The sequence below is a fragment of the Crocodylus siamensis genome, chromosome 9, assembly GCF_052110815.1.
Source record: "Crocodylus siamensis isolate JL-2025a chromosome 9, ASM5211081v1, whole genome shotgun sequence".
NCBI classification, from domain to species: Eukaryota; Metazoa; Chordata; order Crocodylia; family Crocodylidae; genus Crocodylus; species Crocodylus siamensis.
This window is the reverse complement of record NC_143403.1, coordinates 15,288,014-15,314,047: the sequence shown is the minus strand read 5'-3', so window position 1 is coordinate 15,314,047 and position 26,034 is coordinate 15,288,014. Positions and strand designations below refer to the sequence as shown.

At 44.0% G+C, this 26,034-nt stretch overlaps 1 protein-coding gene across 2 annotated transcripts in view; it reads left to right on the top strand.

Moving 5' to 3' along the window:
- CDH16 (cadherin 16) overlaps positions 1-26,034 on the top strand; it is a 76,822-nt gene that overhangs the window by 13,103 nt on the left and 37,685 nt on the right. For both annotated transcript variants that reach the window (XM_090063000.1, XM_090063001.1), the window contains exons 3-11: positions 2,773-2,871; positions 6,588-6,728; positions 8,860-8,998; positions 13,890-14,048; positions 17,433-17,629; positions 19,966-20,091; positions 22,208-22,358; positions 23,085-23,315; positions 24,567-24,643. In XM_090063000.1, the coding sequence (XP_089919126.1) occupies positions 2,773-2,871; positions 6,588-6,728; positions 8,860-8,998; positions 13,890-14,048; positions 17,433-17,629; positions 19,966-20,091; positions 22,208-22,358; positions 23,085-23,315; positions 24,567-24,643 (1,320 nt within the window). The remainder of the gene's footprint in view (positions 1-2,772; positions 2,872-6,587; positions 6,729-8,859; positions 8,999-13,889; positions 14,049-17,432; positions 17,630-19,965; positions 20,092-22,207; positions 22,359-23,084; positions 23,316-24,566; positions 24,644-26,034) is intronic.

The window sequence follows — 26,034 nt, the reverse complement described above, 5'->3', positions numbered from 1 at the left end:
ACTCTTAAGTGGTTAAAGGGGTTAGGATTTGGCACTGTTTCCTGGGCTTCCTCTAGCTGTGGCTTATTAAAGGAAAAGTATAATGTGAGCTTTCCTGGTTTCTTCTCCTAAGTATTCAGAAGGAAGGGCAGAGTGGCACACTGGAGACAGACTGGTTCAGAGATACATGTGACTAACACAGGTAGTGACCTCAGACAAACATTGTAGATCATTTCTGCTGCCAGTTGAACAAGTAGCCCAATTTAAATTACAGAAAGCAGAATTAAAAACAACCCTGAAAAATGGGGTTCAGATCCTCAAAATCAAAAGCCTTAGCAGGAGGAAGTGTTGATCTCACACACCTTAACTAAAGTTTATACGGTCCTATGAGTAGACCTATCAGTATGTTACTTGCTGCTAGGAACAGACTGCACATTGGCTGACAGCTAACTACTTACAGGATTTCAGACCATTGACAAAGGAAGCTGGGCATAACAGGATGTTGTTTTGTTTGTTAACCCATGACAAAATGATTGCTATTTGCATATTGCTGGCACTTTTCCTAATACAGGGGTTTTGAACCTTTTTTTAACAAGTGTCACCCTTCTCTCTCAATGTCCCAGCTCAGGTACCCCTGGATATTTTTTTCTTGTTTTGGGGGGGGGAGGGGGCAAATCAAGGCCCCCATGGTGAAGGAGAGAGTGGGGCTGGGGCTGCACTCTTGGGGCAGAGTGAGGGACGAAGCTGCAAGTGGCTCATCCAGGGGGTGCGGGGAGGGAGTGATGGCTCCCACCAGTGTACATACTCTGGGAGGGCATGGGGGCATGTGCCCCCAGATCTATGCCCGGGACAAGGGAGAGCTGGCCCAGCAGTGGGGGAGGGAGTGGGGCAGGGGCAGGAGCTGCCTGTGGCAAAGTGGGGCTCCCCAACTAGCCATAGTGCTAGTCTCCTCACTTGCCTTTGGGCATGTCACCCACCTGTCTCTCCTGCCATGCCTTGCTGTTAATTAATTGAGTTGTTAATTAAGGCTGGAGGCTGCCCATTCTTGCCCTGATGCCAGGGGGCACCATCTGTGGCTCCGTTCCTCCCCTACACCGCAGCCCAAGCCTCACAGCTGGCATCTCAGGCAGTTAGCTCAACTGTCCCTTTGCCCATTAGCTGTGGCCCCAATCATGGGAACTCCGGCTTCCATATAAGCCCTGGCCCCATCTCAGGCCAGTCGGGACCCAAGCTTCTTTGCTCATCATGGGTGCCTCTCACAGTGGGCCCCTGGCCGTTTTGACCCTTCCAGTCCTGGCCCCAGCATTGACCAGTCGAGTCCCTTGGTTGGGTTTATGCCTCCGGCCTGCACTTAGGGATTCAGGTCCCCATTCCCAGCTCAGGTGCTTCTGGAAATGTGCCTGGCCCTGCGGGGTCACTTGTCCAGCAGGCTTAGGTGCTTCCTGAAGCTCACCTGGCCTACCCTGCTCCTATGGTAAATTACCCACCCGAAGGTGAGGGCTGGGGCTAAGGCACCCCTACCCGCCTTTCGCTGGGGTGGTAACTGTTCTGGCATTTCCCGGAGGCTCCTGCACCCCTGGGAGCCCTACCAGGCCACCCACTCCCAGCAGGATGCAGTTTTAGGTCATGCCCAGGACCAGGAGCCTCCAAACCAACCCCTACAGCTCCTGCCCTTACCTCCACGATGTCGCATTCAGCCTAGCAGCCAGGCAATGTTTCTGCCTGGCCTACCAGCAGTGAACTGCTCTGTTCATATAGGCAGCCTAGGATCTAAAATGGCTGCTGCAATTAAACACCTGCTGGCTGCTTGGCTCAGCCCTTACCAACAGTGCCCTGCTACGCTGCCCAGCCAGGGCAGGGTGCAGGACTGAGCCATGAAGGGTGGCTCCTGCAGCTACCGCACCCCTGGGAGGGCACGGGGGTGTGTGCCCATGGATCTGTGTGGGGGAGGGTGGGCCGCTGCTGTGGGCTGGGGCTGGCACTGGGCTGTTCCTGGCAGGGGCTGGGCCATGCTGCACTTGGGGTGGGCAGCAGTGGTGGTACTGGGAAGGGGTTATGCGGGGGTGAGGTCAGTGAATTCTGGAGCAGCTGCAGCCCCACCATAGCCCTCTCCCAGCCCTGCCGCTGCCCTCCTCGAGTGTGGCCTGGCCCAGCCCCCACCAGAAAAAGCCCAGAGCAGCCCTGGCCCCAGCCCTCAATGACACATGCCCCCATGCCCTCTTGGGGTGTGTACTGCAGAGGGAGCCATCCCCCACATGGCTCAGTCCAGCACCTTGCCCTGCCTGGGCAGCACCTGCCCCTGGCCCAGCCCCATTTCCTCGCCCACTGCTGGGGCCTCAATCTGCCCCCTTCACCCCCCTCCCCCGGTCCCTTTTCTTACAACACACTTACCGGCTGGACCTGGCTGCTCTCCTGGCTGCCTGAGTGCTGTGCTGCAGCTGTGCACATGCACACAGCATTTACTGGCCACATTAGGTCTGCATAACCCCAGGACCTTTTTAAGTACCCCCAGGGGTATGCATATCCCTTGGGTGACAACCACCATCCTAGTAGAAGAGAGATTGAGTGGCACCTTACAGATACTGTGTACACACTTATTCTCACCAGGAAAAGTAGGAAGAGTTTGGACTGAATTCTAATCTAATTTATGATAGCGTAGATTCAGAATGACCCCACAAAATGAGATGAGAATTTCAACCAAAGTGAGAAACATGCCAGAGATATATTGCCAGGAACAGTTTTAAATTTTCATTTGGTTTTGGCAAAACTAAGAGGCTTAATCCTTTTCTACAGGTTTTCCCTCTGTCATCTACAGTATATCCTATCAGCAGGAAAGAACATGTTGAAGTACCTGAAAATTATGGTGGTTCACTCCCTCTGTATCTGAAGAAGGTAGGAATACAAATAATACTTCATACATCTGCCAAGATGGTGGATGTTGATGGTGTAAACTGCTTCAGCTAAGACTTTAATTGGTCTGATTTTCTTCTCACTTGCTCTGCTGTAAATCATGACTGACTTCATCAAAATCATTGGATTTATCCCAGCATAAAATTGGCATACAAGAATGAGAATCATCTGCTGTATACTGGTGGTTTGTTTTTAAAGTCCTTCTGCTGTACACAGGGCCATCCCGGTATGGTGAACTGGGGCAATAACCCCACGGTCCACATTTTGGAGGACCCTGAGGAGCTGGACAGAGCAACCACAGCATCTCCTGCAGGGCGTGCCTGGTGCTGGTGGCTCTGCCCCACAGCATGGAAGAAGCATGGAAACCCCCCCCCCCCCCGGGTGTGGGGGAGACCCCAGCCAGTGCCCTACCTCTACGGTGGTCCCATGGGCCCACTAGGGTCAGCCCTGGCTGTACATCAAACTGAGTTTCACTCTTCACTTTCTGTTTCCTAATCTGCACTCCCTCCTTCCCAGCATTATAGTGTTAGTAGCCAGGAAATATGGAAAATAGTCATCATCACTAGATAAAAATATATTGATTTTAATATACTTGTCGTTAACAACAAGCTTTTGGCTCCATAACTGATTAACCATTACAATCCTGTCTTGTGTTAGTGAAGTAATCTGGACATGGAAGTTCAATGTGAACAATAAGAAAGAGAGGTCAGACTGATCTTCATTTGCTAGAGTTGAGCAATTTATAAGACAACTAGTTGGAAAATGTGTTTTCTGCCATGAAAAATGTAAATGAAAAGAATTGTTCTTGTTGAAAAATTTCATAAATAATTTCTAATTTTTTAGCCAATAATAGAAGGGTTACTTGTCCATGTGGAAATGCTGCTGTGGGACCACGTAGGTGATATGCTTCACAACCTCACTGTCCTCTATGGGTTGAGCTCCCTGGCTGGACATCTCCCGGATGCATTGTAGTCTTCCCTCTGGCTGAGCCATGATTGAACTTTGCAGGAGTCTTCAGTCTTAGTGGATGATGAAAATGTAGAGTGGCTGGGCCATAGGAGAGGGAATGCTGGAGAGACCCAGGCTAAGACTCACATGAGGCACAACAGTACCATTTCCACATTTTTTCTGTTTATGACAAGTTTGCAGTCTTTATTGGTTATGCCTTTAATTTTCAAAGAAACAGGGATGGACCCAGTCTACCCAGTCATCCTTTAGTGTCTAAGAGTGGACAATGCATAATGTATGAGAAAAGCAAAAATGATGATCCAAAGCTATAAGTAAGTGTAAATCCCACTTAGTTAAGATGAATATATAAAATATGTATACTTTCGATGAATGGTTATTTCCTAGTAATGGAAAAATGGCACAGGTATATATGAAAAGTGAAATAATTTCAAAATAGAAAATCGCACCCCACCCCAGAGATTGGACTACTGAAACAAAACAGGATCAATAACAATCAACGCAGCTAGGTTTTGGTTTTTAATTCATAACAACCTATTTGACTTCAATAACTATTCTCTGTTAGAATAACAAATAAAGTCATTTTCTTTCATGGTCACAAGCACCATCTGTCATTTAATAAGTGTTTTCTGTGACTCATTAGTCTGCACTTAAATTGACTTTGAACAGAACATGCCATTTTATTGCTCCATTCTCTACACTACCAGTGAGGACTCTTTAAAGTCAACACTGATAAAAGCCAGTATAATTTCAAAGACTGGGATTTTCCAGCCTGAGCCACTGATGTGGGAAATCATGCTGCTGATACTAATAGCAGCACCACTTTTCAGAACTGACACTTCTGAATTAACAGATAAATGTGGTGGTACCACGTATTCTTTTTAAAATAAAAATATTAAAGGACCACATTTTTCAGAGGACATCAAAACCCCCAAACAAAAGCCACAAAAAACAAATCAATAGGCAAATAAACAAGCAACTCCCCCCCAAGATTTGCATGCAGAAAAGGTACCAACAGGCAGGGGGCTGTTTGAATACCCAATTGCTCAGCTACACATACAAATTCAAGAAACATGATGTCTGCAAATATTTATGGATGTATTATTAGAGGGCCTTTGAAAATCCACCCCCCTCCCAGATTTTTGTTGGAATATCTGAAGAAGAGTGAATCCACTTTTTCACTGGACATCAGTCTGCCTCTTCCTGATGTAAGTTATCTTACAAGCTTTTGTGCATGTCTGGAAATGTTCCAGCAACAGGGCTGAAACTTAAAACTCTTACCCAGGCAAACCTTTCATTAAAATCAATAAGGCATTTTGCCTAAGTAAGTATTACAGGAATGGGCCATTGTATTTTGTATCATGTTTGTGCCTTTAGGCTTTACACTCTGCACTTGGAGACCCATGGATGGAAAGGGCTAAGTAAGAGACAAGCATTACTGTTCTTATTAAGACAGGATCTTATTTGTAGTAATAGCAATAACAGAATATGAAATGATGTTAATTTAGTTGCATGGGGGCTCAAGCCTTCCTGCACTGGTCCAGGGCAGTAGGTGGGGGTGCTCTAGCAACCTCCCAGGAGGCAGCTGGACCACCCCTCTCCCCAGGTCTGCGCCCCCTCCTCCAGCAGCGTTGACTGGGGGGGAGGCGGGAGGGACAGAGTCATGCCTCCCATGTGTGACCCCCCCCAGCTACCCCTGCTGGGGTCTTGGGGAGAGCCAGGCTCCCACCCCTACCACCCACTGCACAAGCATCTTGACAGCAGCAGAGATTGCCATGCCCCGCGCTGGAGGGCGGGGAGGGAAACAATGGAGCCCCCCTGCCTCATGGGCCCAGCCTGGTTCCCCGCAAGGCCCCAGCAGAGGGAGGTGGACTGGGCATGTGAGGCAGGGGGGCTCTGTTTCCCCAGCTCCAGCCATGGCAGCCTCTACCACTGTAAAGGTGCTTGCATGGGGGGCAGGGGGTGGGGGAAGGGAGACCCCTACATTGCATGGGCCCAGCTCAGCTCCTCCCAAGACATCAACAAGGGTAGCTGAGGGAGGCACACATGGCAGAGCGGCTCCCTTCCCCCACTGTGCAGGGAGGAGACTGTCTCCTTTCTGTGACAGCCCCGAGGGCCAAGGGCACCCTGTGAGCATCAGCCCAGCCCTGCAAAGCTGCATGGGATACAAGCAGAATCGCCCAAAATTAACCTTGACAGAGAACATGTACACAGCCTCTCTAAGGTGCTCTGCCGTACTGCGCCTCGTCTGATACTTCCTCAGATGCGGGTTAAATTTTGCATTTTAAAAGCACTCTGCAGCTGTGAACTTTTGTTATGCTATGGCTGTAGAGTGCCTTTAGGAGCCTCAGCCTGTGAAGGATGTAACTTCTGTAAGTGCCCAGTATGCCCAGTAAGAGACCCACCAGCTTCTGTATGTTTTATGAGTGGGCTACTCTTCTGGGGAAATCGCCCCGTGGCCCTCATATGCATTACCTCTCACAAGGCCCACAAATCCTTGGGCCACTCCTGGCAGTGCACTCCTGCTAGTATCACCAGAGTTTCGGCACAAACTGAGGGCAATGAACGGTCCTTAGTGTTCAGCTGTAACCATCTCAAGCACTGTGGCTTGAGAGAGAGCATCCCTGAAGTCTTGTTTGGCAAATGAGATGAACTTCTTAGGAGCAAAATACTTTTTTACCCTTTCACTCCACACTAAGACACTCCCTCACATGCTTTATTTTCAATATCAGGTAAACCTTGCTGTTGACGGTCAGGCAAACATTCAGCTGGTTGGAAATGAGGAAGGACTATTTGGAATAGAGCCAGAGTCTGGGATTCTGTACGTGACCAGACCCCTGGACCGGGAGAAACAAGCTTTCTACACTCTTCAGGTATCAGACATTCGAACCAAACCAGTCCCATCCCTTTTTTGCTGCCCTACCGCATATCTCCAAGCTGCCTTATATTACTGTCATAGGTTTCACTGTAACAGCGAGAACATGCAAACCACACCCTGTACGCTATGCACTAGTGAACAGGCACCAAGGCTATGGCACCTGTGAAGCCTTGGCACCTCTGAAAATAAGGCCATTTATTTAAATGCCAAGAGACTGAGTTAAAGGACTAACTTTGGGCATGGAGTGTTGGAACTGTGAAATACGGAAGTGGTGAACAGGAAATATGCAAGAAACAAGGGCTTGAAGCAGTGAAGTGGTGAACTGTGGTGAACTGTGGAAAAGACCCATCCACCACCACTCTCTGGGGGCAGCCCTCCAGCCAATTTGCGACCCATCTGACTGTGTAGGCATCGATGCCACAGTCACCTAATTTCTTAATGAGAATGGGGTGAGAGACAATGTTGAATAGGTTAGCTTTGTCATCTGGTGTGACGACCAGATTCCCTAGCGTGTCTTGCAGGGGCCCCACATTACCTGGTACCTTCTTTTTGCCCCCTATGTATTTAAAAAAGGACTTCTGGTTGTCCTTGATCCGGGTCGCTAGTCCCAGTCCCATCTCCACCTTGGCCTTTCTGACTGCCCCCCTGAAGCCCCGAGCAACCGTGGTATAGTCCTCCCTGGTGATGGCCCCTCCCTGCCATCGGGTATACACCTCCTTTTTAGCTTTGAGACATTCGTGGATGCTTTTGGTGAGCCATGGGGGTTTTTGAGCACTCCTGCCCCTTTTGATCCATGTGGGGATTGTCACCCTTTGGACTTGGAGGATCGTCTCCTTAAGGAACGAGCGCTCTTCCTGGACTCCCAACTCCCCTCCCCTCCGGGACCTCAGTGCCTCCCCGACTAGTCTACTTACCTCATTAAAATCTGCCCTCCTGAAGTCTAGGGCTGTTGCCTTGCTGCAGGGCCCTGACACCCTGCACTGGATGGTAAATTCCAGTAGGCAATAATTGCTATCGCCCAGGTGGTCGAGCACCCACAGTCCAGGTCGTCGCTTGTGGCCAGGACCAGGTCCAACAAGGCATTTCCCCTGGTGGGACTATGCACCTCCTGGGTTAGACGGAGGTCCTGTAACTCAGCTAGGAACCTACGTGAGCAGTCAGACCTGGCTCACTGCTCTTCCCAGAAGATGTCTGGATGGTTTAGGTCACCCTCGACTTAACTGCCTCTGCGAGCTGACCTGAGAACTCCTGGTCCAGCTCTTCCCCCTGGTTGGGTGGCCTGTAGTATCATGAAATAGGAATACTGTTAATATCTGGATGCTTAGGTCTGTTCACACAGCTCTTTTCCTGGACAACACATAGGGCTAGATTGCAACTAGCTCTGTCTGGGTACATGTACACAGCCTCTCTAAGGTGACAGCAGACACCTTTTCATTCCACCCCTCCAACCAGGAACAACCACAATCTCAGATCTTATGCTCCTTGGAGGATCAATACTACTGTACTGACAATGGCCCCAGACAGCCTGAAAGGCCCGGGGATGGGACTTTATCTTCACTCCGCCATCCTATTCTGCACTGGCTAAGCTGACGGAGCATCCTGTTTAGCCGCTCTCCTAAATCTGCAGGTGGTCCAAGAAAAGATATCGGGGAAGAACCTGCGTCTCGCATATTTCCTGGACACCACTCCGGCAAGATTCCAGCTCTTCCACAAAGGAAGCAATATTAGCTGCCCAGAGTCAGAGTCATTTTCCCTCCCTCCACATCCCCTTTTGTTTCTTTCTGTTGAAGAAATGCATTGCAGATCTGTCACTAGGAAAGCTGAACTGACTGGTGCCGAAGCAGCGTGTTAAGTTTACCATCATGTGACAGTGGAGAAGAAACACACTTTCTTCCAACACTGAACCAGGATCGTTACAAATTTACTAACACAATACAGTGCAAATGCTTTACGATAGCACTACCCCTGCCCTACTCTAATTTCATGGTGCTGCTCTCTAGAAGGTTCCTATGCCTCCTCCTGGGATATTGTCATAGATTTAAAAAAACAGTAGTCATATTTTCACACTAACCTTTAAAAGTGAAATGTAAAAATGCAGGTATAAAAGCATTCTGTTTTAAAATCAGGTAATTGCAAAAGATGAAGACGAGCAGCCAGTGTCTGATCTTGTAACCATAACGATCACAGTAAAAGATGAAAACGACAACATGCCAGTCCTGGCAGAGGAGGTATTTTCCGGGATTCTCAGCAAAGGGACAAAGCAAGGTAATAACGATCTCCCTGACTCCTTACGGAAAGACAGATTTCATCTTCACTTGCCTCCCTCCCACTTAAAACATGCCAAGGGTTTTCGTGCTAATCCTGCTAAACTGGATCAAGCATTCCATTTTTAAGATCATCCGTTTGTATAATTGCATTGTGTTTTCATTAGAAATGACTTGGAGATTATCTCCTCGCCTAAGACAGTGGGGGCTTGAGCAGACATGAACAAATACAAAATGGCTTCCCTCTTCAGAGATAACCACAACCATATGTGTGGATGTGAGAAGTTGAGTGCCTTACTCTTTGGGATTAGTGCATTCTTTTTATTTGTCGTTCGGCGACATGCATGCAGTAAACAAGAGAGAAAATATAGAAACCATGTGACTGCTTGTTCCATAGCCTTTTGCACACTGCTGCTGGAGAGTTGCTTTCAGATGTCAGTACAAAGCTTCCTGCTCACTGATGCTCAGTAGTGAAATGTCAGGGAGGAGATAAGCAGGCTAAAAGGAGCCTATCTTGGAAGCTTGACTGTTCTATCATTAGTTTTATAGATAAACTTTCCAACGTATTTTTAAACATCAAATGTTATTGCACTGCTGAGTATAAAGTCATAAAGAGATTTTTTTTTGTAACGGTACCAGATGTAGTTTCGGGACTTTTCATATCGAGAATCAGAATGTTTGTCTTGGTTAAGCAATCTCCTCACATTAACCTAAATCGGGATCACAAATGGCTGCTACCACAAACATGGTGAAAAGTTGCCTTGCAGATCTACCCTTGAAAGTCAGAAACAGCAGTGGAATGAGTTACCTTCCAAGCAATATGCCAGGATACAATGGGATAGCAACAGTGCATAAACTGGTGAAAGCTTGATTTAGTCCAGTATCTCTACTGGGCACAAGAGTGACTTTAGGATGTGTACTAGACTCTTAGTGCCACCTGCACCACTCTACAAATGTCCAAGGGCACCTAAAGCAGGAGTGATGCCCCCTCTACTTTGAGACTCTCAGCATGTGAGGGTTTGTCTCAACTAAGATTAAAAGGTGGTGTTTCAGAGCATGGTAGTAACACATTCTTACTAACTTGTTCTAAGATAGAAAGTGATGCTTGAACAAGTTGCTTTTTAACATATTAAAAACACCTAAAGGAACAGTCTGCAGGTCACCTTTACCTGTGAGCATGTTAAAATACACCTTACTTTCTGCAGTAAAGTTGTAACACATTAGCTAAAACATTTTTAAAAACCTCCTATTCTTGTCTGCATCCAGTAGAGGAGGGGTAAAGTTAAATATAGAGGCTGATTTCTCACTAATTGGTCCTGTAGGGTAAGTGAGTTAAAAAAGGCACGTAAAAAGCCCCCACACAACATCTGTAGTATTTTTATGCCAACAGAGGTGTCAGTCAGGACACAAGGTGAGAGAGAACAGAAAGCCAGGTCCATTCAGGCCTCATTCTCCTCTTACATGGCTGTAAACTCTTTGAGTAACTCCACTGAATGCCACTGATTTATAGAGGTGTAAAACAGGTGTAAAGGATAAAGCCTTTAATTAAAGACCTGCAGTTCCTTCTACCTAAAATCTGTAGTTGCCTTAAGTTCAATGGCATTGATTTGGGTTGCACTGGTCATGCTGCTTTGCGTCATATCCCAGGAGGAGGCTCTTGACAGCAACATTCTTTGTATTGTAGACTGTTATAAAAGGTTTGCTGTGCATTTCCATAAGACTGTGAGAGGTGAAAGTAACCTCGTGTCACAGCAACAAAAGGTTTCATAGTGTGAAGGCTAAATGAGTTTTAATGGGCACTTGTCATTTGCTACAATTTGTCAAAAAACTCGAGGACCAAGGGAAAAAAACAGGCAGAGAAATGTACTGCTGCAATCTGAATAATATTACTGGCATTTAACCTAACAGGTTTTTCTGATTATTATTCCAAACTTTAACCCTTATTTGGGGAGAGATTTCCCCACTCTAGTAACCGGAATACAGCATACACAGTTATAGGAATACAGTATACTCACTACACTAGTCAGTAATAGAAATACAGCATACTCACTACACTCATCTCCTGGAATCTCCTGGAGCGGGGTTGATGACTGTTCACTACGCTCATTTCTTGGAAAAGATGCGACTGGAAGTTTATCTTAGTTTATTCATCAGGGAAGGAAGCCATACCACAAACCAGCTATTGGAAGGTTTAGTGGGCAGGTGTTTCGCCATTTTATGTGGGTCAAACCCTATGTGTGCTTTTATGCAAAGTGAGCGTGATGAAACTGTTAAATTAGCATGTTGTGAATAGCACCTGATTGTGTGATCTGCAAACTAATACTTACTCCCCGCTATTTTTGCAACATGCCAGTTAAACTAGTGTAAAACAAAGGCAGGACATAGTTTTACTTTGCTTTACACTGCTTAAAGGCAATAGTCTCTAACATGGAACACCAAAGCTGTACTGCTGAAGGGCATATGTACATGACACAAAGGTTTAATTCCCCCTAAATTGAAGTGGTGTTTTTTTTAAATTTAAGGTGCATTATGCCACCGAATGTGCTACAGCAGCTGGAATTAATGCACAATACACCACTGAATGTGCAAACAGCAGTGCCATTAAAGCAGTGCAAAAGCCATTTAACCCGCTTTAAAGCCATTTCAAAGTGTCATTTACAAACACCCTAACAACATCACATACCTATTCAGGATGGAAAAGGAAGGAGAGAACACCCAAATACATATGGCAGGGATTATTTTTTCCAAAGATGTTTCAAACATGTTTTTCACCTGAAAGATTGATTATGCAACATGCTATTCACTTACTCAGTGGAAAGATTACATATGGTCACTGCAACAAGAATTCACTGAACAGGTAAACCCTCAGCTGGCATAAACCAGGGTCAGGGGCAGATCTGGGAGGAAGGGGGGCAGTGGTATACTCATACCCCACTCTGGTTCCTACTCCACCCAAAGTTTAAAACAAACTTCCTAGCAATGCCTGCAGCATTTCTACTCTGACAGCAGTGAGGAACTCAGTTGACTTCATGGGTCATTATCATCAACCTGTTCTTTCTAAACTCTTCGTTCAACAGATGTTAATGACCCTCTCTCCTTTTTTAAGTCTTGCCGTTCCACTAATCAAGCTATCCTCTCTTCAATTCTTCTCTCTGTTTGCTGCTTTAATTTCATAGCCCTGCAGGTTGTTTTTAACTCTAGCTAAAAAAGTTAACTCAGTATGGAAACATTAATTCAGGTGAACATCAACTCAGGTATGGAAATAACTTTCAGTGAAACATTGCACTGTCGACATGCTTAAGGCTAGATTTTGTTTTATGAAATGTAGATTTAATTCTAATGACAACAGGATGCAAGAAACAACATTTTTAACTAGTTTGTTGTGGGGGGTTTTCTACATAATATATGATATAGTAAATTAATGCATGTTCTAATAAAATTATATTTGTTTTTGCTTTTAGCTTAAACTGAATAATACAGCCCAAGGTCCCTAGCTTATTACTAATTTCTTTTCACCTGGAGAAAAAATGCTTGTTGCATTATATGTGATGACATAGCACACCATCTGCACCCTGCAGATTTTTTCAAAATCCCAGATCTGCCCATGGTCACGATAGCCCCATTAAAGCTAGGCCCAAATTGGTTCTTGGAAGAGACAAAGTCATTGTCTCCTAGTTAGGCCACTGAATAGGGATCCCTAGAACCACTGACTTCAGTCATGACAGGACAGGATTCAGAAGTGGGGTATCTGTGTTTTCCTGCAAAGCACAAATACCTCTAGTTTTGCTACCTTGCGACTTTTGCTGTAATTTACATCAGGGAAGAACAAGTATAAATGTACCAAATCAGGGCATAAAAAGGTGCAGGGGACTACACAAAGGTCCCTTGTCCTTTACATTTCTACCAAATACTCCTGTATTTTGTCTCAGTTTTGCACCTGTGTCAGACCTGGCACCTGGATGGTAAACTGTGGTACTGATGGGCATATGTACACATCGAAGTCAGCCTGTCACATGCTGCCACTCTGCCCTAAGGCACACAACGCAGCTCATTGACTATCTGCCCCCACCCTTACACCAGCACTGACCTGCCAATTTGTGGCCATGTGCTAAAGTGAGCTTAACCCGTGAAGAGCTCTCTCCGTCCTGTATTTTCCCAGAGCGAGACCCATGCAGCTTGTCAGCAGTAACTCCAATAGCTGAACCAAGAGGCAGCCTCCTTGACTAAACCAACAGGAACTCGGGAAGAAATGACCTTGCAGCTGAAGCTTTAAAGATGTCCTGAGGTCTCAGGGAACCAGAGAAATGTTCTCTTTTTTCACTGAAATGTGAGTCTCACCTAATCACAAAGCTTCAGCAGTTGGTGGTTCAAGAAAAAACACCAGATATCATGAGAGTCAACATCTCTAGCATGCCTCTTAAATGAGGGTGATGACTCTGAGAGATGTTGTTAGGCTTAACACCCCATTTATACAGACCTTTGAATGCCTCAGAAGGTGCTGCATAGCCGCAAAGTATTTCTTGTTACGGCTCATTGACAATAGGCATCTGAGGCAGCTGTGGGATTTGAAAAGTCAAGTGGTGTAAGATTCTAAACTTATATTTCTAAGAGAAACTATTAAACTAGCATCAATACCCAAAGCCAAGTTAAACAAACCAATGAGGGAAGCTAGCTACACTACACGTAATCTGTCCCCTTCAACTGAAAAAAATAGGTGACACATTGCATCTCTATAGGTACCACAGAGTTTTATTTATTCCAGATGTGAAGAGTTCAGCTACAGAAAGAGAACTGAAATGCTGCCATGGAAAGTGTTTTTCTTGGTGAATTAGGATGCTTTAAGACAGAGAATTGTGCCACCCAAACCCAATCTGCAATCTTTCTAAACCCAGGAACATCTTTCATGCATGTGAGTGCCATTGACTTGGATGACCCTTCCACGCCAAATGCTGATTTACAGTACAAAATACTCACTCAAACTCCACGCCAACCCTCAGAGAACATGTTTGAAATAAACTCGAGGACAGGAGCTGTTTTTTTGTCTGCAGAAGGTAAGCTACAGCTCTGAAGTTTTGCCTTGTTTGTGCTGAAGTATTTGAATAATTATGGTTCTGAAAGCTTAAACTGACAAAAGTGGGTTACATAAGAACATAAGAATTGCCATTTTCTGGGTCAGACCATAGGTCCACGCAGGGGCTGAGAGCAGATGCTGAAAGGGAGAGTGAACTGTGTATGACTAGGGGGTTTTCCCCACTGTTCCTCTCTCACTTGCATTTAAGGTCTGTGAAGTTCTAATTCAGAGGGTGTATCCCTAACTCCCAGGCACAACAGCTACTGATACTTACTTCTAAGAATTTATCCAATCCCTTTTTTGAATCTAGCTAAACTACCAGCTTCCACAACGTCTGGGGGCAATGAGTTCCACACCTTAATTACACGGATCTGAAAAAAAACCTTACTTTTGTTCATTTTAAACTTACTGAGTGCATCTATAGGAAATGCGTTACTGGGCAGTAGTGTAGTGTACCAGAGCAAATGCAAGTAACAAATTGACTTGTGATTAGTTATTGCGCAGTAGCGTTTGTGTAAATGCCTGACTGGGAACAAGCTGCTCCCAGTCAGCTGGCCAGCAGGGGGTGGGAGATTGTTCCCTGCTCCAGGAGCTGCCTGCAGCCAGGGGAGTCCAAACAGGGATTATATCCCCTTGCCCTGGCAGCACGGAGCTCCTAGCCCCCTGCTCTGAGATCATGATTCGGGAGTCAGGGCTAGGAGATCCTTATCTCCCAGCCTCCACTTCACCATCACAATCGGGAGCCCAGGAGGTGGGGATCCTCATCTCCCAGTGCTGGCCTCACTGTCACGGAGCTGGCTGTGGGAGATAGAGATCTCCCAGCACTGGACTCGCAACTGCCAAGCTGGTACTGGGAGCTGCCTGCTGGCAGGGGCTGGGGAGCCTGTTCTAAGTGATCATGGAGCTGAGTGGGGAACAGGCTTTCCAGCCACCACACTGCGATTGAGGAGTGGGGGCTAAGAACTGTCCCGGTCAGGGGCAGGTCCCAGCCCCGTGTCCCGATGGGGCGATCAAGGGCTTGGGAAAAGCTGCAGGGGTGGGGCAGGTCCCAGCACCCTAGCCCGATCTGCTGGTGTGGCAGCTAGCAGGGTGAGTTCAGGGTAGGAGGCTGGGACCTACCCCTCCCTGCAGCTCTTTCCAAGTCCCCTGCCCCAGTTGGGGAGCTGGGACCTGGACCTCTCTACTGCTGAGATAGGGGGACATTAGTCCTGTCCAGGCAGCAGGCAGCCCTCCAGGGGCAGGGTGCAATGTCCCACTCCAGCCAAGAGTCACTGTTACCTTCCACATCTTAAGAAAATGTTTTCTGTGGACTCTGTTTCCATTTTTAAGTGTGCATGCTTAAAGCACATTAAGTGTAATGTCTGTACCCACCTGTTCAGTTGGTAACATACTGCCTTTCACTTGGGCCATCAAATGACATTGCCATCATTCTGCAAGAAGCCATTTGGTCTCACAGTTCTCTATCTGGCTTGTAATTGTAATCTTTTCTGTGTGCAACCAAGTTTTACTTTGTAGCAGATTTTTCTGAAGCTGCAGACTGTAAAGTGGAGCTGGGCACTTGCACATTGTTATCCTTGAAACATACAGCCAGAAGCTTTGTGTACACCCACGCCATGCATCACCAATAATGACAGGTTGTAGTCATCGTTTTCTTGTCTAATGAAAGGTCTTTCTGAAGTTCATTTTGTGCACCTGCCATCACTGTGTACTGGATGTCCATATGAATGCAACAGCCATAGATCACTTGGGAAAGTGCAACTTAATAAAGGCAGTACAAATGGGTAAGGGATTAAATCAATCTACAGATTTTCTGAAACCCATGATTTGATTCATGGCACAAACTATGCCTATTATTTAGTATCAATCGGGTCCTTCCCAATTGCCTCAAAGGAAAAGTAACATTCATAAGAAATTCTAGAAGAAAATGGAATGATACTAAATGTTGGGAAGAGAAGTATAATGCAATAAATGCCTCCTGCTCATCCACAGTAGCATATCCAGCTTCAGAGCTTTTTTTCACAGCAAAAGAAGGAGATGAGTGTCATCTTACAAGGATCTGCTGTCACAGACTTTTCTTTTTGTTATAATTGCCACGTGTTGGCAAAAAACCTGTCCAACCAAAGCCAACATTTTACGATTTTAATTAACTTAAATTAATTTTTAATTAACCAATAGATATTTGTAGAGCGACATTTCCTCAAAACAGAAGGATTAAATATAGCATCTACCAAACAACAACAGAATAAAACAGAAAAAAATAGTGGAGTCTGACTTTCAATACCCTGCAAAGATGCACTGATATTAAAAAAAGGCACACAAATGTTTATGTCTACATTACAATGGAGGTGCAATCATTAATTAGTCCCTTATGCATGGTACTGCTATAGGCATGAAGTAAGTGTACATAACTTAGGTGTGCAAAGGCAAGTCCTGTGGTCAGAAATTGGTCTTTGATGTTACTTAATGCATTTCTTATTACACTTTCAAATATTAGATATCAGTTGCTACAGCATCTAAAGTGCACTTGAAGGCAAACCCAATGCTAAGATAGTAACACTAAATGTTTCCATGAGAGAGGGTTCAAGAGCTGCCTTAAAAAATAGTCATGGCTCATCTCTTAAGAGAGCACTTGTTTCCATTGTAGATAAAGGCTAGAGGTCACTGGAACGCTTGGGAAACATCGGGACCAGCTGGCAGGACAGCAGAGAGCTGGGAATCATTTGCTTCACTTATATAAGTGCTCTGTTTTAAGTTATCAGTTAAAACCTGCCAGTCCAACCCAGCAAGAACCCCAAAACAAAAAGGGTTCAGGTGAAATGAGGCCTATAGGTTTAAGGAGAGGTTAATTTTAGTTTTGTTCATAATGTGGCTGGAATACATTTCTACCAGAATGGACCTTCACTGCACTAGAAGCAGTTTCATTATAAGGCACAGCATCCATAAAGCTGAGCCTGTTGTCAGCAGGTCAAAGAACAGAATAGTGCACATAGGGTAAGCTGGCACATTATGTAGGTGGGCCCAATCAGAGGGGAAGAGGGTGGTTCTTTTCTATATTTCCAGCAACAAGATGTCACCTGCTATATTGCATGCAGCACAAGTCTGTTCATCCTGGGGAATTTGTTCAACGTATCACAGGTAAGTAGTAGCAAAGTAGGTCAAAGCCACGACTTGAACAAAATGGATAGTTTGACTAGAATATGTTCCCATATTACAGCTCCCTGTTTTTCCTTCACTTGCTTCCTCCTGGAAGATGTCTCCACAGGGAACATGCAGGAAATGTGCATCTCTCTTACTTGGGAGGTGTTACAAGTTCTGCAAAAGTGGTATGTAAAACTATGGTTGATAAGATTCTCTTATTTTGTAGGTAGCTCTTTATTAAACTCATCTGAGGTCAGCAATTATCAGCTAATTGTGCAAGTCAAAGATCTGGGGAATCAGTCTCTGGGGTATCGTGCCCTAGCAACAGTGGAAATTACAATTGTGGAGAACACGTGGATAGCCCCAAGCCCTGTCCTCCTTCAAGAAAACCTGAATGTGACCTATCCAAAAATCATTTCACAGGTGAGTGAAGAGGGCAGTTTGCAAAAGCAGGAGACTCAGGACAGCAGCGTTTGCACAGCTCTTTCAGAAAAGTCATAAGCTGGGCATTGAGCCTACAAACTCTTAGGCTTAACTTTAGACACACGAATGTCCTCTTCCATCAGTACTCTGCTCACGTATGGTCCTGAAGAAGCACAAGCATGGTCTGTAACTTTTATATTAATGGCAGGTTGCAGTAGTCTGGATGCTCAAAAAAGCAGGCTGATTTTAAGTAGGAGTGCAAGAAGCATTATTGCCACATGATCTTAAGCGATGGCTGATAAACGTGTTTCATCCATTTTGTAGTATTAAAAACACTCATGCTCCTGTTTCACAGGCTAAAGTTTCTATTTATTTATGTCACTGAGTCTTACTATTCAATACCAGACCTTTCCATTCATCCCCCCTACAAAGAGAAAGCTCTCATATTGCTGGATTGTCCCTGCTTTTTTTGTCCAAACCTGCCTGACTTGCCGGTAAAGCTCTCCCTATTCCAGCAATAGCAGAAAGACGGAGTAGTCTAATGTACAGCAACCTGCTGTTGTTCTGTTTACTGGAACTCCAAAGGGAATCCCTCAGGAATGAGAGGATGAAGAGGAAATAAAAAAGGCTGCTTAAAAATAACGTTCTTATTTTAAACATAGCGCACAGATTGCACTCTGTCCCCTGTGGCAAGTCAAGTAGTGCAGTAAGGGAGCTTTTCACTCACGTGACTGCATCTGCATAGTTTGGGAATACAGTCATATGGCTTAAGAGGCACCAAATCTAAACAAAGTCACCCAAGAAACACATTAGTGCTAACATAAACAACGCAGATGTTTAAATTAGAACGAGGCCTCCGTAATGGCTTCTGTTATTTTGAGACCCGATGAAGTATTACACACATCCCATTTATAACAGTTACCTTCTACTTTCTCCTTGTTAGGAACTGTTTTGCACCCATGGAGCTGAAAGGGTTTATGCCTTGTAAAAACAACTGACAGGCTATATTTCACCTAGGCTGCACAGTCTAAACACAAGTGTTTGTAGCTACAACATTTCCATGGCAACAGTAAAAAATGCAGTTATAATTGTCTCTGAGTTTGCTTGTTCACCTGCCCTTATAATAACTCCCTTAAAATTGTTTATTGCTTTTCACCAGTGCGATGTTGTAGGTATTTTTAGCTCCAGTAATTTAATTTTGGATTTAAATCAATCTGAAAATGATTAAACTTTTGCTTTGGCAAAACCTTTTGCTGATTTGATTTTGTTTTGGCTGTTAGAATATACAGATTATTCTATGTAACTTAAAGAAAGTCTGTCCAAAAGTTTCAGCTTAGGTTATTTTTGGCTAGCAATTGAAACATTATTAGCCATTTTGAGTTTAATTTATGCAACTGTTTCTGGCTGGGATATGGCAGGTATTTGGAATCTCTTGTCAGCAGCCAGAATCTCAATTTGATCTTAAAATGCATTTTACTGAAGGGACTCAAAACACGTTCATAAACAAGCACTCAAGCTTTGCAGGCAGAAGGTAAGCAAGAATGTTGTCCATTTTACAGGAACTGTAGCACAGGCATTAATGATGGCCTGACACTCAGAAGTGATGAGCACTTACAGCCTCAATTAGATTCAAAAGAAGATGCTCAGTGTGGAAAAAAAAAATCAAGCTATAAGTGGCTTGTTAATGGACATACCATGGGTTTGACAGAAATGAGACTACAGCCCAGTATTTTTGATTCATGGAGTCATGCTGTAGTAGCAAACCACATCTCTAGCATTTTTAGATAATATAAATATACATAAGTTTTTTGTGGCAAACTTCATTAACTTGATTGTTAGCTACGTCTGCTCTGATGGCAGCTGTAGCTACCATACTTGGGCTAGAAGGTCAGAACAGTGCTGGTTTCTCCAATTCTCACCCCTATATCTACCTTCTTGAAAAGATGAATTTGATATTTGTGAAAGGTGCTGGGCTGATACAGCCATAGAAAAGCATTCTCTGTTCATTATCCAAACAGATAAAAACAGGGGCGGCAACAGTACAAAACTACCCTACTTTGCACTGAACCGAATGGATGAGTTTAAAGGTGGGAGGGTTGCTCATTTTCTATGTCTAGTCACTCGCCTATCTCTTCTGGGGATGCTAACAAAGGTACCAAGTATTCATTATTGTGCTGGTGGCTTTAGGTGATGATCAGGTGTTCACTGGGACCAACTCACGTCCTCTGTACACTTTTTGTCGATGAAACAACAGTATTTCAATATTGCTGCTATTATTGTTCCTTGGAACTTGGTGTGCTGCTTCTTTGTGTGAATGCTTGTTCCCTTGATTCCAGGTTCACTGGAATAGCAGAGAAGTCCATTACTCTCTGAAAGACAATTTCCCTCAGGGTCTTTTTTCAATTGACCCAGCAGGAAACATCTATGTGACACAAGAGCTAGACAGAGAAAGTCAAGCAGAGGTAAGCATGAATGGAGGGATTAAGCAGTTCAGAAGATTTAGCACAGCTCCCTTAATAAGCACTCAGAGATCTGGTGAAGGAGAAGATTCCCTTGCTAATTATTCACCAACAAAACTGCATGCATGTAAAAAGATAAACTTGGGGCCATGAGACAAAGGCACTCAATACTGTAGTAGCTAGGCACCAGTGGATATTGTCTTCAACTTGGGGAGGTAGGGTAATGCTATTACACATTTTACAGCTGGAAAATCAAGGCATGAGGTAAGGTTAAGTGACCTGCCTAAAATGACCGAACCAGGATTTATGGTAAACCCAGTTCTTTGTTTTACCCCCTGGACTAATCTTCCTGTTCTATTAAGGATAGATTCTGCTAATGCATCCCTGCTGAGAGCACTGTGCTAGTGTAAGTGAGAGTAAGATTCAACTCCTGAGGGTGAAAATACTAATCTCCCAAATAAAAGTACACTGGTATTTTGTTTCATCCAGATATAATATAATGGCACTAATGATATTATCTGAATTATTGAGCCAATTTTATTTTGTCCTCTACTTGCTCATACAGTTGTTCCCACTGGGCCCATTGTGAGATCTTCAGCCATACCAGTTTCAGTCATTATCCTAATGAGTTCTGTAAATATGAGTAATAGTAAAGGGTTTAGGCTTTGGCTCACTGAATAGAAGAGGGGCAGGTTATGGGCCATTCTATATAGTGGTGAAACTTCAATGCAGGTGGAGGGTATAGATGGCTGCCTGGGACCATTCCTGAGCCAAAGAGATGCGAGGGGCTGGAATATGGCTATGCATAAGCAATAAGTGGATGCAGTTACCTTCGGGAGTCTCTTCTGAATTTGCCCTCCGGTAACCATTTGAGTGTGGAGCTCAGCCTAACTCAAGGATATGGCCCTTTGTCTTTAGGTTAATAGGAAGCAGTATCCTGACCACAAATGCTAAGTGTCAAGCTTTTCCAAGGAGATGAGGCAGAATAGAAGCTGATGATTTTCCAGTGGTATGAGAACACATGGCCTTAGGTATTTATAGAAAGACCCCTGGGACTTCCATATATCTGGACTGACTTCAAATCAGCATCTGGGTGACTAGCATCTATTTTTTACTATCAGCAATATGAGTTTTTAACTTCAAGCTATAGATTCTTATCTCTGGAACATATAAAAGCTGGGAGCACTGCATGCAACTGGTTTGTAGCTTTGACATGAGGGTTGAAGACAGTTATAAAAATAAACCTTTGGCATACTATCATTTGAATAGTGCTAAATAGTTGCCTGTGCACTTTTTAAACAGGGTGCAATTGTGGTCTCACTCTGTGACTTACTATTGCAGAGGTGATTGTATCTTATGTTACAGAGAGAAACACATTTTGGTGAAGCTTAGTAGGGCAGGTATACAAAAAACTTACCACGGGACAAACGGGTTTTACCAGACAGCAGTTGTCTGGATGCTCCTAGCCCACAGGAAGAAGCAGCTGAGCTCAGGTAGTTTAGCTGTCAGTGCAGTAAGAGCGGGCCCACCAGCAGTTACTACTGAGTAACTGATGCATGGAAAACTGCTGCCCTGTTTTCCCCCCCACAATAAATTGTTCATGTGTCCATACCCTTAGTTTCCAAATGAAACTGCTGTTTATAGTGCCCACTGTCATAGTCCATAGGCAGCACACAGTAACATAAGAATTAATTTTTTATGTATCATTTCCCCCAGCTGGAGGGACAGTCTTTAGGGAGGAGGAAGGAGAGAGTTTAAACAGAGGACCTTTGTTGGAAAAAGGAGTGAAGGAGAAGGCCTTACGTAATCCAAAAAAAACCTTACTGAAAAAGTGCTGGACAACATAATAGTGATAAATAGCGGGTATAATTTAACACTGACAGGTCCTTGTTATAATTCTAAAGAAATTACTACACTTTCTACTAAACGCTATTGGCTTTTAGTTTCAGTTCTTTATAACTCCCTTTTATTTTACAGAATTGTATAGATTACAGCCATATTTCACTCACCAAGACTTTCCTTAAGAAAAAATATAAATATTTAGTTCTGCTAAAATGAATAAGGTTGGCAAAGCTGATTAATTATGCATTTTCTTATGAATCAATTTGAATATTATTAGTATGAGATTCAAGTTTTTGCTGAGAACCAGGATGGCGTGCTGTACAGTGATCCACTACTGCTGCTGCTAACGGTGCTGGATGAGAATGACAACGTGCCAGTCTTCACCCAGGATGTTTATCAGGTAGCAATTGAAGAGAACACAGCCAAAGGTAAGAGCTGTCCTTATGCAGCACCACAGGTTGTTAAACTGTTATGGTGGCCAACATATGGCTGGCAGGAATGCTGATAATATGATGCTTAGGGTCCAGCTGTGCAATCCTTACCCAGGAGAGACTTCAGTGAGAGGCTTGCCTGAGTAGGAGCTGCAGGAACAAGCCCATTAATCAGGCCTACACATGAGGCAGAAGGTATAATTAAAATATTCATAGATTTAAAGCCAAAAGGGCCTTCTCATCTAGTTGACCTAGTTTTAAAAAACACAACCCTTCCCACCCCCCAGCAAAAACCAAACAACCTACACCCTCAAGGAAAGGCTAGGAGGAGACCTTGTTCCTGTAAGTCATTTTGTGACAAGTTTCACAATGTAGGTCTTGACCAACTAAGCTCTCACTTTTTTTTCCCACCTCAAAACAAGAATAATTTCGCATGTTCCTTTTTTTCTAGATGTTAGTTTCTGTTGCACCATCATGAGGATGTATTTCACTCTCATATTTATTAAATTCTGAATATTAAATAGGTGTTGTCCCAAACTGCAGATCCAAGCGCACTGAGTTTGGGAAATGTTTGGATCTGGTTCTAATCTTTGCAGATTGGGCCATCTCTTATAGGAAACTAACAATCAAGACATGCACCTCTTTTACAAAGGCAATTTGCTTTTGTAATGGTGCCTTACTTTACTGGGAATCAGTGATTTTTTTTTTTTGTCCTGTGTGCAGGAAGTGAGATCATCACAGTCAAGGCAGAAGATATTGATGACCCACATACTAACAATGCAAAAATTGTATATGAAATATTGAGCCAGAAGCCTCGAGCATCAACTGGCTTTTCATTTCATATTGGCAATGAAACTGGAATAGTAACACTTCAGGACTCTGGCCTGAAGGCCAGCGCTGTGAAGCAGTACCACCTCCTTGTTCTAGCGGCAGACCGTGTCGGGCACAAGGGCGGTAAGTCTGCTTACAGATCATAGCCTCTGGTCAGTGGTTTATCATTAGGCAATAACAATTCCTAATGTCAGAGAAACTCATATGAAGCTGCCACTCCCCCAGTTCAGTACAGTGATCAGATTGCACATGGCATGAAATTGTCACAATATTATGTACCCCTCCCAGGGCAGAAATTCAACAGGTTCAAAAATGGCTGTTATTCTAGGGAGTAACTGTTCAATATAGCAGGCCCTTCACACATACCTATTTGGCCAGAGGCCCTCCACACACACCTATTTAGCCAATGGCTGTCACGGCCATTTGGATTCGGAGTACATATTTATTATTCTGCCCACTATGACGAAGCGGGATGATTATCTAGTGATCACCAGTGACACACCCCTGTTACAGCTCCTGTTCCAGCAGCTACAAGTCACAGCATGCAACACAAGTCGTGATGCTTGGTATTTCTGTAGCATCGCATGTGAGGATATCAAGGCCTTCTCCTTGGCATGGCAAAGGGGGAAGTTCTCCAGCACTTTTTCAGGCTGGACTGTGACGTTTCAGTCCATTTAATTTTGCGATTCTGTGGAGCAGAGGAGTATTACAAACCTTTTGTACAATTGGGTGAGATGCCTTGTCCAAGGTCCTAGAACACAAGGGCCAGATTCTCAGCTGGTGTAAATCACTCTAATCGGGTCAGTGTTATTGGGTCAACAGGCACCCACTGAGCATCTGGTCTCCACTTCATCCGGTAACCAGCATGCCGTGACTCCTCTCGCATGTAGACTATGCTGTTAAGCACGTTGCAATCCACAGAAGAAAGCGCCTATCCGAACAATCACATATCCTAGAGACATAGTACAAGGAAGGGAAGGGCAAGGCTTAGAGTACTGAAGAGAGGGCAGGGAAACATTTATTTTTAATAAATAAAAATAATAAGTAAAATACTTTCTATATGTGATGGGTTTGGTGTGTGCATGAAAACACACAAAAAATGCAGGTAATTCTGGATTTATGGAAGTAATATTTTAAATCCAATTCATCGTGTCTACTCAAATCTTTCCAACATTGCTCTCCTGGTTTCTGCTGTCTTTAGATCCCAAACAGAGCTTAAATACAAACATGAGATTATCTCTTGGCAAAAGCGCAGTATTGTAGACACAGCAGAAGGCAGCCCAGATACTACCCCTTTGAAGAGCGTCTGCTCCTTTTTCAGGGATTTACTTTCGGTCAAGAAATCCTAAAAAGCTCCCCTGTTTCTGTTTCCAGGTCTCAACAGCACTTGCACTGTGTTTATTAACGTTCTGGATGTAAATGACAATCCTCCTGTGTTCTCCCAGACAAAGGTAATTTTCTATGTGGAAATGATTATCATGAAATCCCTACCCTGGATAACAGCATGTGGTTTACTGTATTGTAGATCCATGACTGGGAAGGTGCAACACAGACTGAAAGACATTCACAGGCATGTGGCCCACAAAGTGACTATTATTACAGTAGTGTAAAGGCACATGTCCTAGTCTCTTGACCATTCTCTTCATGAGGAGAACACAGAATAGCTTCAACAGTCTATCCAAGAGATAAAAATGCATAGTGAGAATGAAAGATGCAATTTATCTAGGTGTTAGAGTTAACAAGCTAGAATTAGTGGGAGTGGGCAGGTACATGCATGCTTGTGACGCATATGGCTGCATATATGCATACATATTTTTGCATAGGTACGAGTGTGTGGATGCCTATAATTGTTTCATATCTATGGGGAGTACATATGTGCTCATACATGTGTGCTGATATATTTATATAGGTGATGGATACATTCTTGGATTGGTGCATTCAAATATGGCCGTGTTTTTGGCTGGCAGCATGTGTGGGGAGAAATCCTTTTTTTTTAAAAGAGGACTTGTACCTCACCAACCTAGCAGAGTTCTTCAAGGTACCAAAAAAAATGCAGATTCTAAAGATCTAGTTGATACAGTATATCTGGACTTCCAAAAAGCCTTTGACAAAATCCAAGATCAAGGACATTGGGTTATCATGGGATTACAGGGAAGGCTTACTCGTGGGTCAGAAAATAGAACGTGTATAAATGATCAGTTTTCAAAATGGAAAGAAGTAAACTGTGGGGTCCTCCAGGGATGTGTGTAGGGACTGGTGCTGCTTAATGTATTCATAAATGATCTGAACAGGGTGGATACAGAGGTAGCCAAGTTTGCAGATGATGAAATTATTCAGGGGATAAGACTAAGCTAGACTGCTGAGAACTGTAGAAAGATCTTATAAAATTTAGCTGATGAGCAACACAATGGAAAATAAAATTGAATCTTGGTAAGTTCAAAATCATGCCCATGGGAAAAATACCCAAAATATCCATAAACAACGATGGGCTCCACATGAAATGTTACCACTGAGGAAAGATGTCTTGGGGACATTGTGGATAGTTCATTAAAAACCATCAGCTCAGTGTTCAGCAGCAGTCAAAAAGACAAATAAAATGTAAGGAATTATTAATAATTGAATGGTAAACTATTCCTCTTTATAAATCCATGGTCCATCCATATCTTGAATACTGTATGTAGTTTTGGTTCCCACACTTCAAAAAGATGATAGAAAAACTAGAAAAGGTACAAAAAAGGGCCAGAAAGATGATCAGGAATATGGACAGACTCCATATAAGGAGAAAACAAATAGGCTAGGAGCTTTCAAAATAGGACAGACATGCTTGAGGGAGGAATATGAT